Raw genomic sequence first — 12,338 nt, forward strand, 5'->3', positions numbered from 1 at the left:
CTTACAGTACCAGTCAAAAGTTTGGACACCTACTCATTCAAGGGTTTTTCTATATTTTTATAGAAAATAGTTTTAGAATAATAGTGAAGACATTAAAACTATGAAATAACACACATGGAATCATGTAGTAATTAAAAAAAGTGTTAAACAATTCAAAATATATTTTATATTTGAGATTCTTCAAAGTAGCCATCCTTTGCCTTGACAACTTTGCACACACTAGGCATTCTCTCAACTAGCTTCATCTGGAAAGCTTTTCCAAAAGTCTTGGAGTTCCCACATATGCTGAGCACTTGTTGGCTGCTTTTCCTTCACTCTGCGGTCCAACTCATCCCAAATCATCTCAATTGGGTTAAAGTCAGGGGATGGTGAAGGCCAGGTCATCTGATGCAGCACTCCATCACTCTCCTTGGTCAAATAGCCCTTACACAGCCTGGAGGTGTATTGGGTCATTGTCCTGTTGAAAAAGAAATGGTAGTCCCACTAAGCGGAAACCAGATGGGATGGCGTATTGCTACAGAATGCTGTGGTAGCCATGCTGGTTAAGTGTGCCTTGAATTCTAAATAAATCAATCACTGACAGTGTCATCAGTAAAGCACCCCCACACCTCCTCCTCCATGCTTCACGATGGGTACCACACATGCGGAGATCATCCGTTCATCTACTCTGCCTCACAAAGACACAGCGGTTGGAACAGAAATCTCACATTTGGACTCAGACCAAAGGAAAGATTTCCAACGGTCTGATGTCCAATGCTCGTGTTTCTTGGCCCAAGCAAGTCTCTTCTTATTGGTGTCATATAGTTGTGGTTTCTTTGCAGCAATTTGACCATGAAGGCCTGATTCACACAGTCTCCTCTGAACAGTTGATGTTGAGATGTCTGTTACTTGAACTCTGTGAAGCATTTATTTGGGCTGCAATTTCTGAGACTGGTAAATCTAATGAACTTATTCTCTGCAGCAGAGTTAAATCTGGGTTTTCCTTTCCTGTGGCGGTCCTCACGAGAACAAGATGGTTTATGCGACTGCAGTTGTAGAAAAGTACACATTTCTTGACATTTTCCAGATAGACTGACTTTCATGTCTTAAAGTAATGATGGACTGTCGTTTCTCTTTGCTTATTTGAGCTGTTCTTGCCATAATGTGGACTTGGTCGTTTACCAAATAGGGCTATCTTCTGTATACCACCCCTACCATGTCACAACACAACTGATTGGCTCAAACGCATTAAGAAGGAAAGAAATTCCAAAAAGTAGCTTTTAAAAAGGCACACCTGTTAATTTAAATGCATTCCAGGTGACTACCTCACAAAGCTGGTCGAGAGAATGCCAAGAGTGTGCAAAGCTGTCATCATGGCTAAGGGTGGCTACTTTGAAGAATCTCAAATATATTTTCATTTGTTTAACTCTTTTTTGCTTACTACATGATTCCATATCTGTTAATTCATAGTTTTGATGTCTTCACTATTATTCTACAACGTAGAAAAGAGTAAAAAAACCTTTGACTGGTACTGTATGTAAAAGTGATATTGAATACATTTTACATTGAATGTGCAACAAATATTTTTTTTCTTTGTCATTATGGGGTATTGTGTGTAGATTGAAGGGGAAAACTATTTAATACATTTTAGAATAAGGTTGTAACGTAACAAAATGTGGAAAAAGTCAAGGGATCTGAATACTTTCCGAATGCACTGTAACAAAAGCAAACCGAAATATTAATTGGGTGAGTGGACACACTCTCCCTCTCACACGTCATACCTCCACCCAATCATAGATCCTCTGGTTGTCAGCCTTGTCCTGTATGAGTCTGTCCAGCTGTTTGGTCAGCTCCTCTGAGCTCAGCTCCTTCTTACTGCTCTTCTCTGTCTCATCATCTTCTCCTCCTCCCAGGGTGAACTCCACGTTCTGCATTCAGAGGGAACACACAGCAAGAGAGTGAAGCTTCCCATAATTACTGTTAAGGGCTTTCCAGACAGGAAGCCATGAGGCGGAAAGTTTGCCAAAATAGAGCAGATTCCCATTTTCTCTGCTTCGGCTGAGTAGCTTTCACGTGCACGAGCACCGCAGATCGCTCCGCCTAGAATAATGTCGCCTGCCTGGCTCCATTGAAAATCAACGGGCAACTCTGCTGCCACTTCCTGTCTGGAAAGCCCTTAAAGCACCTTGGGACAACTGTTGATGACTATATTAACACATTTGATTGCAATTTGATAGATTGATCTAAAGGTAGCCTCAGCGATATGACGTAGATGCAAAGTAAACAGCAGTGGGTCAATTTCCACAACAACTAAAGTGTGTTAAAGCGTGAGGCTCAACCTCAGCTGTTTTGGTCCCCTGGCTGTAAGAGCGTGAAGCGAATCCTTGCACAGATACTGTGACTGTGTGAGCGAAGTCTTGTATCTTGCTTATCTCAATATCCGCAGTGCTGCTCGTGACAAAGTCAGTCCACCTTTAATAATTGACTATTATTTCATATTCGTCTCTTAGTTCAAAAAGGGGCAATACTATATGGTGAATCTGCTTTCAATCCCTACAGGGTCATGACCTCCGACCTCTTACCTTTTCTGTCACAAACTTGTTGACGTCCTCGTCCTCAGGCAGAAAGTCTTTCCAGCTAAGCCCCGCCTCCCTCCACATGGCGCCTGCCTTTTTATGGCTCTGAGGTAGCGGATACAGGTGGTTCCATTAAAAACACTTTGGATCCATAAACAACATGACATTTGCATAGAATTCAAACATCAAAGGTCATCTAGATGCCTGGACAGATATGAAAACATAAAGCACCATCCCCTTCACAGGTTGGGTAGTGAGAGAACGTACCATTCCTTTGCAGAGTAAGGTGAGGATCTGTACCAGCAGAACTCCAGCCGTCCCCTGAGGAACCAGGGGCTTGGATATCTCCCTACAGGGTCATAGGTCAAAACAAGGTCAGTAGGTCACATCTTAATATAGAGGATACTGACTGATTAAATAGTTATTATTATTAGAGGCCTAGAATGAAGCCTGGGACTGACTTGAAGAGCTGTCCCATGGAGATGCCTCCTTCGTGGAGCATAGGGGTGATGAGCTCAGCCAGGTAGAGCCAGATGTGGGGGACGTCTATGGCCATGTCCTCCGCCACCTCCAGTATCTCCTGAAGCCTGTTGAGGCACACACACACACACACACTTATCAGATAGACTTTATCTAGAGAAGAAAAAGGTCAATATCCTAGTGATCCACTATAACCTTTTCCACATATTCAATGTTTCACAAATCATTTGTGTATAGTGCTGCTCCACGGGCAGAAAACACAGACTCTCTCTGAGGTGACTGACCCTCTGTAGTACTGCTCTTTGGGCAGGGTGCCTGCCTTGTACAGCTGGTGCAGCAGCAGGCCCATGCGTTCTCTGGCGATGGGGCTGCGCTCCAGAGTGGACTCTAGACCGCTCCGTACAAACACAAAGAGCAGCGAGGTGCTGTTCATCTCCACTACACACTGCAGCGCCTCCTACAGTGCCGGAGGGGAAAGAGGATTCAAAGGTTAGTTTTACTCCTCTAAAGCCGGGCAGTGTTTCAATATTAAAAACAAATAAAAAAATAACCTGTTTAATAACATCTTTACTTTGAAAGCCATTTTCAATTACCACCATGTGGCCAACTAGCTACAGTATGTATCATATCTGTGTGTGGTTGATATGTAGTTAAGTCTCTCCAATGATCTGCATGGGTATAAATGTGATGTACCTTCATGTCGTTGATGTGTAGGTACTCCTCTATGATAGCTGTGGACTTCTTTCCCAGCATTTCTTCACTCAAGGCAGGTTTGTCCTGGGCAGGAGGGGGGGTCAGAGCAGCTTCCCTCTTCACTGTGGCCCAAACAGAGAGAGAAAGTCACATACAAATGTGTCCCTGAGAAATCCTTGCCTTTTAAAACTTTGCAAATTCCCCATAAAGGTTCCTGAATTGGTTAACATAGCACCAACTCTCTGCCTTTCCCCATCCCTTTAAAACTCCTGGTCACTCCTGCCAGCAGTAGTGTAAGCCTGACAGAAAGTATGCTGTGTGTATTCTTTGTTTCGTACCATTGTCTTTGCTCCTGGCCCGGTCTCTGCTGCCCCGGTCTCTGCTGCCCCGGTCTCTGCTGCCCCGGTCTCTGCTGCCCCGGTCGTCGGTCATGCTGGCTACGCGGCGTACAGGATCAGCAGGGCCGCGGTGCTCCCTCTCTCTGCTGTGCTCCTCTGTCTCCCTGCTAAAGCTCCGCTTGGTGACCGGGGGCCGGTTCCTGTCCCGGTCGTCTCGCCGGTCTTCCCGCCTGTCGAAGCGGTCGTTGCTGCCACAGTCATGTCGCTCGAATCTGTCACTGCCACGGTCCCGGCTCGAGCTGTTCCTGTTTGTGTATATGGGCAAGGGGGGGGGGGTAGATGCAAAGAGTCACAAGATGACCTTAATTCATCTGAACCAATCATAAACATTCTGCCCTGTGGTAGCAGTGATGTTCCATATTCAAACCAGTGCCCTTGGATAATATTCAGACCCCTTGACTTTTTCCACATTTTGTTACATTACAGCCTTATTCTAAAGTTGATTTAATTGTTGTTTTTTCGTCAATCTACACACAATACCCCATAATGAAGCAAAAACAGTTTAGAAATGTTTGCTAATTTATTAAAAATAAAAAACTGAAATATCACATTTACACAAGTATTCAGAACCTTTACTCAGTACTTTGTTAAAGCTCCTATGGCAGGGATTACAGCCTCGAGTCTTCTTGGGTATGACGCTACAAGCTTGGCACACCTGTATTTGGGGACTTTCTCACATTCTTCTCTGCAGATCCTCTCAAGATCTTTCAGGTTGGATGGGGAGCGTTGCTGCTCAGCTATCTTCAGGTCTCTCCAGAGATGTTCGATCGGGTTCAAGTCCGGGCGCTGGCTGGGCCACTCAAGGACATTGAGACTTGTCCCGAAGCCACTCCTGCGTTGTCTTGGCTGTGTGCTTAGGGTCGTTGTTCTGCTGGAAGGTGAACCTTCGCCCCAGTCTGAGGTCCTGAGCACTCTGGAGCAGGTTTTCATCATGATCTCTCTGTACTTTGCTACGTTCATCTTTCCCTCGATCCTGACTAGTCTCCCAGCCCCTGCCGCTGAAAAACATCCCCACAGCATGATGCTGCCACCACCATGCTTCACTGTAGGGATGGTGTCATGTTTCCTCCAGACGTGACACGTGGCATTCAGCCCAAAGAGTTCAATCTTGGTTTCATCAGACCAGAAAATGTTGTTTCTCACGGTCTGAGAGTCTTTAGGTGCCTTTTGGCAAACTCCAAGCGGGCTGTCATGTGCCCTTTACTGATGAGTGGCTTCCGCCTAGCCACTACCATAAAGGCCTGATTGGTGAAGTGCTGCAGAGATGGTTGTCCTTCTGGAAGGTTTTCATAGCAGAGTCTGAATAGTTACGTAAAAAGGGTATTTCTGATATTTATTTTTAATACATTTGCAAAAAAAATCTAAACCTGTTTTCGCTTAGTCATTATGTGGTATTTTGTGTAGATTGCTGAGGATGATTTTTTTTTTTAATCAATTTTAGAATATGGCTGTAACATAACAAAATGTGGAAAAAGTCAAGGGGTCTGAAGTCTTTCGGAAGGCACTATATGTAAAGGACAGATGTAGTCTGTTGTAACGTCCCAGTGCTGCTGACCTCTGAGGAACTCTTCTGTCCGAGTCATGTGAGGGCCCTGAGGAGGAGGGCTGCTGTGGCTGCAATGCTGAGAACCTGTTGAGGGTGCTGGTGGCTGGGCGGCCTCCTGACTCTGGGGCTATGAACACACACAAAACACAAACACTGACTTTTTGAAGAGCCTAAGAGTAGATATTTCACAATGGTGGTTGTACTGGTAAGAGGACTTACTGGCTTCACCAGCGGGTTTGGCTCCGGTGGTGCCTCCACTGCTGCCCTTGCCCCAGCTGCCCCACATGCCCTTACCCCCGAGCTGGGGAGCCAGCAGCTGGTTGTTGAAGTCCAAAGCCCCGGGCTGCAGAGAGAAGGAGAGGTTGGAAACATTACTGTTGAGGAAAGAAGACTAGCAGGATTGTTGGGGGCAAAACATCTAGAGATCTGAAAAAGGTCTGAAGTTTCGAGTTATATAAGTGAGAAGTTTGGAGGAGTCAGGAATAGTATGGTCATAACTCTAAATGGAGGTTAAAGGTTAAGTGGTGTGTGCCAGACTACAGTGTGAGTGGGTTTGGGGTTTCAGTTGGGAATGGTAGGGCTGATAGAACTTTACAAGGGGGTTGAAGGTTAAGGAGGTAGATGCTAGACTGCAAGTGGAGGGGGTTGGAGTGTTTCAGTCCAAACTGAGTATGGGTCCACGGTACGTGGCTTAGAATCCACAGTATAATGCATCACTGACCTTAGTGATCTTGCTGAGTCGGCTGGTGTCGATGGGTCTGCTCTTGGTGGAGATGGGAACTGTGTTCCAGCCCTCGTCCTGGGGCTGACTCCTTTGGCCCGTCTGGGGGTGTTGGCCCCCGCGGGTTCCCTGATCTCTTCCTCCACCACCACCACCACCACCACGTCCTCCACCTCCTCCTCGGGTGTTCTGGTTGAGGAGTTGCTGTTGCACCTTGAGGACCTCCCTGTGCTCCTCCAGCTCAGCATCCTTGTGGATCTGGTCTATGGTCTTGGGGCCCTGCTCTCCTCTCCTAGGGACCCACGTGTTCTGGGAGGGGGGGCCGGGAGTGAGTTAGGGCTGTCCCCGACTAAAATAAATCTTGGTCGACAGAGACGTCCTGTTCATTCGACCTATTGATTTTTCAATATATAGGCAGACACACCCTATGTGTTTGAATAAAATCAACTATATATGCACTGAGCTTGTCTGATGCTTTAAGCACACTGTTTGATTAAATAATTAAGAGACAAATGAGACAAGAAAGAGCCCGATGGACACACTGTTACAACAAAACGACAGTGAGTGCCTGTGTGACTGGCGCACGTTGTCTCGCTCTCCTCCCTACTGCAGTGAAAAGGCACCACAGTACAGGAAGTGTTTATTGCGCTGTCCATGCTGAAGTTGCTACATCATTTCAGCCATTTAGTTTCTTACTTGTTTCTGACTGAAAAGTTATGTTACCGAAATCCCTAATTTGTTTAGGAAAAACATTTCCTATTCCCTCAACCCTTGCTCTCTTTACGTAAAACATGTAAGCGTCGCATGCATGTGACCAATAGGGCCTGACATGTAGCCCATAATAATCACATCAATATATTGGTTACAACAAACTCCAAACACAGTAACATATGACAGCAAAATGGATGTGGAGGATGTGAAAAAGCAACGCGCAAATGTTTACTGGTTGTTCAGGAGGGAAAGGGGAAGTCAGATCCGTGGAAGACATTGAGTTAGTTGTGGAAACTACTGGAGCTCCAGATAGAGGGAACAAGAGCAAGCCTTGCATAAGTATTGTGTGCCAAACAGTTGCTGTTAGATGACAAAAAAAAATGACCATTTGGAAGTGTAAACACCAAATAAATAAGTGTACCAAAGAGTCTGTTCTAACAAGAAATAAAATATATAAAGCCTTTATTACAGCAGACTAAAAACTGTTGCATGCATTCGTGAATTGCAGTGTATTTATTGTTCAGGCTAATTACTCAAAGCTCCCTTTGTAATTTAATTTTAAACCTAAAATGCCTCGTATGCTGTGTGATGGCATGAACGAATGAATAATTGATTGATTGATTGAGTAACCTATATATTGAAAAATAGGCCTAAGTTAGTTACGGTTTTAAGACTAAACAGGACATGCTTTTAGGCCTACAGCTCGAAGGTAGTTACACAAGGATACTTATACGAAGCCTACTAATGATAACGTCACTACTTATTATAATGACGATCATCATAACAAGGAGGAGATTAACAAAAATAAGGGTATAGTAGTGAGAGCTGCGTACATATTATGTGTGACAAACAGGTGCTGTTAGATTACAATATTCTTTTTCTCCTGTTTGGAACAGTGTAAACAACACTAAATAAATTAGACGTAATAGCAGTCTGTTCTAACGAAAAAACAAATGTAAAGCCTTTATTACAGCAGAGCAAAGCTTAAAAATAGCTTTATCCACCATTTTGCCGTTGGATTGAGCTTGGTGCTCATGGAATCAGTAGGCTATTAAACAAACACTCTAACAGGCAACAGAAGAAGGATCTGTCTTATTTCTGTAGATATATATATATGGATGATTTATAAAGCCAGGCACATTTAACAGTTAGGCTATTGATTATAGATCTAATTAAGTTGGGGTTTCCTCTCTGCTCAATTTTCTTAGACAATTAGGCTAAGGCAAGGGCTGTTTCCTCATTTCTGCTGCTGCTTCCTCCGCCACAATGTTCTCAATCACAATATGCTGGTCAACTTTGCAATTATGCACATAGCAACATAGGGAAAGGCGCCAATTCTAGGGCGCACTGAAAACTGTTTCATAACCGCGGACAGAGACTGTATCCAATGAAGGATAAACCGCATGTTATAAAATATATATTATTTAATTTTTACATATTCGATTTTATATTATATATATTTTTTACATACAATAACTATATACAATTTTAGTATCACATGTCTCAGAGTGATGGACTGTGCCATTCCGTGGCCTCTGCAATGGATTAGTCCACTGAGACCGGAGTGAATCAGACAGGTGTCTTGCACACCCTGTAAAATATTTTTATTGCGACTGCTCGGCTAAAGAAATCTCAGTCGACCAACTGCCTATTGACCAAACAATCGACCAGTCGACTAAATGGGGTGAGCCCTAGAGTGAGAACAGTAAAATACTTTAACTGAGGATTGGAGTTAGATGGAAAAGTGTGGCGTTCTCTTAACACTCCATATCTCTTTCCAGGCAAAGGTCACTTAGTCAATAAACCAAGAGAAATGGGTGACAACTAGGCTATAGAAAGAGCAGGAGAGATGCCTTGCCCTAACTTGACCCCGCTGTCAGCTTTTCCAGAGAATGGAAACTGAAACTAGAGTGTTTTCCCAGTAAACAGCAGGGGCCAGTGTGCTGACTGAGTGCAGCTGATCAGCTCTTGTGAAACATCCCAACTGCTGCTTTGGTAAGACACTTACTGGGGGTGGAACCATAGAGATCGTATAACGTAATTATGTGGTGCACATGTTGGAACCCTGTCTGAACATGTAGGAAACATCCTCACACACACACCTACATGATCTGTGTTGTACAGGGAGAAGACAGTGGGGATACTGAATCCAGTGTAACGCCACATCACTGCTCTCACCACACTGCGAGTCACTGTCGAACACACACACAAACACACTGAGGCTCTGCAGACATTTTCCCAGAAAAGTCACTGGATACTAAACTAGTTAAAGTGGAACAGTCCAGCTTTCATTTTTTCCGGTAAACTGCATTATGGGAAACCTCAGACACACACAGCTAACAGCACTGTACAAATACATGCACATCTAGACCTTAGATAGAGGCCTAGGCTACACATCCATACCTGTATGTCCTTAGTAACTAGTCATTTTCAAATAAAGTAAGAAATGTGAGTTTGTGAATCACTGAAAACTTAGTGAATGGGTCATAGGCATGAGGCTTGGGCTGTATACCGTATATACCCGGTTATTTGGATTTTCAACACTGTCAATACCACAAACAATTTATTTGATTTTTTTTTTTTATTAATTTGAATATTTGTAGCTACTTAAGTAAATACCTGCAGTCAACTTGTGCAATTTAGGAGATAACGCAGATCTTGTTATTTCATTACAAAGCTTACCGGTAGCCTTGGGATTAACTGCAGCCCGCACCAGGTGATCTTGTTACAGTATGGAATTCACAACTAGATATCTTAGAACTATTAAGTTAACTGTCTAAAATGTGGTAAATGCTCTGCAGTTATGTATTTGGTTTGCTAACTTAGTACCAAGTTATGTAGCTAAGTGGTTAACTTCTTGCAATCAAGCTCCTCTTGGTAACAGCAGAGAATCCCTTCCGTCTAATATTTGTTTTGCGTGTGCAGCAGACTAACATTTTTGAGTTACTTGTATAACTTTATGAGTGAGATGTCTGTCCTGCAAAGTTTGTCAAGAGACTGTATAAAATGTTTGCATGCGTTCGTTAGATTTTACATGTACTTGTTAGCATTGCTAACCTTTGGATTGAAAATAGTGCCCCTTGTGTTCAGCGCAGGTATTACCGAATATCCCGGTATGGCACTAGGCCGTTATGAAGGTAGGACAATCTGGATACTGCCCAAGCCTACTAGGCATGGATAAGTAGTTAATGTGAACATCAAGGGACACATCCATTTAGAAGGGAGGTAAACATCTAGATGGTGAATGACATGGAGAGGAGGGAGTCGGTTACAGTGGCTTGGAGAGAAGGGATTGGCTGCAGGGTGCAGACTGACTCCAGTCTCAGCTTATAGCAGGGGAGCCTCCCTGTATTAAAGATCTGACTTTGTCTCCCTCTTAGCCCACTTCAGAACCCTCGACGCCCACACAGACTAGTGAGGGTGTCTATGGGCCAGTAAAATACCAACACACAAAACAACACAACCCACTATTATACACTACACCTGCATGCATATAGAGGGCTTGTAAAGGACGTGAGAGAGGTCAGAGGTGATTTGGGGTCATGGGTAAATTCAGAGGTAATGTGGGGTTAGGGGAGAATATTCTGTCTATGGTAGTTTGACCCAGTGTTTACTGATATGCTTGGATACATAACAACCAGAGGACAAGGGTCAGTCAGATTAGATTAGAGATGACCAAAAGGTTTAGGTGAGGGGGCTGAAGCATTCCCCAGACACTGGGGGGTGGTTGGTGTGGGTGTGTGTTACGAGGTATTACCCTCCTGAGGTCCAGTACGTCCTGCAGCATGAAGCGGATTCTGGACGATGTCTTCTTCTCCTTGATGATCTTGTCCATCTGGGCAAAGTACTGGTCCATACGAGGCTACAGAAAGAGAGACAGGCAGGTTAGTGTGTATGTGTTTGTGTGTAAATCTGATTCTTAGAAATAATTTGGCATAAGTGTTCTAAACGATGCGTGTCTGTCTGTGTGTCTGTCAGTGACACTGGTTCAGCGTTACCTTCGCCTTTTCAAAGTCCAGGTCCTTCCCTATAGTTGACAAGAGTCTACAGAGGCACTCTAGTGACTCCTCATCGTGGTTCTTCAGCAGCTTGACGATGCAGTCGTGCATGATGGCCTCAGTCAGCATCTTCAGCTTGAACAGCTCACCAATGAACTTGATGTTGCCTAGCGACCGCCGCCGCGCCTTGTCTTTGGCCTCCTCCAGCTCTGCCTTCAGGCGATCCTTCTCCTCCTTCAGACAGGAAGTGATGTAAAAGGAAGTAGGGGGTGGGAGGCATACCAGACAGATGGTCAACTAACTCCTACAGAAACCAAAACCAAGTGTGTGTGAAGGACATTTTAATTGGTCACTGAGAGCACAGATCGTACCGTGGCTGCAGCGTCCAGCTCTTTCTGCTTCTTCTCAAAGATGACATCATCGTCCTTGTCCTTCTCAAACTCCTTCTGACAGCGGTTCAGAAGTAGCTTGCGGAAATTCACAGTGACTCCCGGCTTGTCTGTGGTGGGGACTTTGAGCTGACGAGAGGAACAGAAAAACAAACATTTAGGCCACGGTTGGAGAGCTTTGCAGACGTCACATAAAGCATAAGAGGGAACGTGAGAGGAGACGTCATAGTGTGTAGTGGCACCACTCAGACACGTGGCACAGAACAGAGGTCAGCACCGAACCAAGACCAGCACACTAGGTGTACACACACAAACAGACACACCCTTCAGTCACTCACCCCAATAAGACAGCGGCACATGTTGGCGTAGGCCACAGAGAAGTTGGGTTCAGAGATGGCCTTCTCAAAGATCAGATCTATCACTCCCTTCAGTCTTTCCTCTGTATCGATGGTCAGCTCTGTGACCTGCTTCATCAGCTGTTGGAACATCTGAGGGGTCAACTTGTTCAGGATACTACGGACCCTCTTGAACAGCTCCTGGGTCTTGGCCTGTTCAGAGTCGTCACTCTCCTCCTCAGGAGCAGCTTGCCCACTGGCAGCCTTCTTGACAGCGGGCTTCCAGGCCTTCTCAGCCTTGTTGAGCTTCACGTCTTCCGTCAGAGACGAAGAGATGTTGATGATCCTCCTGGGCTCCTTACGCTGGCCCTGCTGGGAGCGACGCGGTCCTCCACCACCCATACCAGAGGGCTGAAGGAGAGGAGGGAAGGGAAAAGGAAAGAAATTCAGTCAACATTGTTTTAATATAATCCCAGAGTTTCAGAATCACAGTGTAGTCTTTGAGAAGATTG

General features: G+C 44.7%; 1 protein-coding gene across 12 annotated transcripts in view; it reads right to left on the bottom strand.

Annotated features, from left to right (window-relative positions):
* Window positions 1-12,338, bottom strand: part of LOC106576473 (eukaryotic translation initiation factor 4 gamma 1) — a 75,021-nt gene that overhangs the window by 10,796 nt on the left and 51,887 nt on the right. For all 12 annotated transcript variants that reach the window (XM_045703921.2, XM_045703922.2, XM_045703929.2 and 9 more), the window contains 14 exons: window positions 11,830-12,237; window positions 11,474-11,620; window positions 11,103-11,336; window positions 10,862-10,966; window positions 6,394-6,702; window positions 5,892-6,015; window positions 5,682-5,799; window positions 4,067-4,371; window positions 3,729-3,850; window positions 3,320-3,492; window positions 3,017-3,142; window positions 2,823-2,904; window positions 2,562-2,660; window positions 1,761-1,907 (listed from right to left, as the gene is read on the bottom strand). In XM_045703921.2, the coding sequence (XP_045559877.2) occupies window positions 1,761-1,907; window positions 2,562-2,660; window positions 2,823-2,904; window positions 3,017-3,142; window positions 3,320-3,492; window positions 3,729-3,850; window positions 4,067-4,371; window positions 5,682-5,799; window positions 5,892-6,015; window positions 6,394-6,702; window positions 10,862-10,966; window positions 11,103-11,336; window positions 11,474-11,620; window positions 11,830-12,237 (2,499 nt within the window). The remainder of the gene's footprint in view (window positions 1-1,760; window positions 1,908-2,561; window positions 2,661-2,822; window positions 2,905-3,016; window positions 3,143-3,319; window positions 3,493-3,728; window positions 3,851-4,066; window positions 4,372-5,681; window positions 5,800-5,891; window positions 6,016-6,393; window positions 6,703-10,861; window positions 10,967-11,102; window positions 11,337-11,473; window positions 11,621-11,829; window positions 12,238-12,338) is intronic.

This window comes from Salmo salar, chromosome 20, assembly GCF_965601325.2.
Source record: "Salmo salar chromosome 20, fSalSal1, whole genome shotgun sequence".
NCBI lineage: Eukaryota > Metazoa > Chordata > Actinopteri > Salmoniformes > Salmonidae > Salmo > Salmo salar.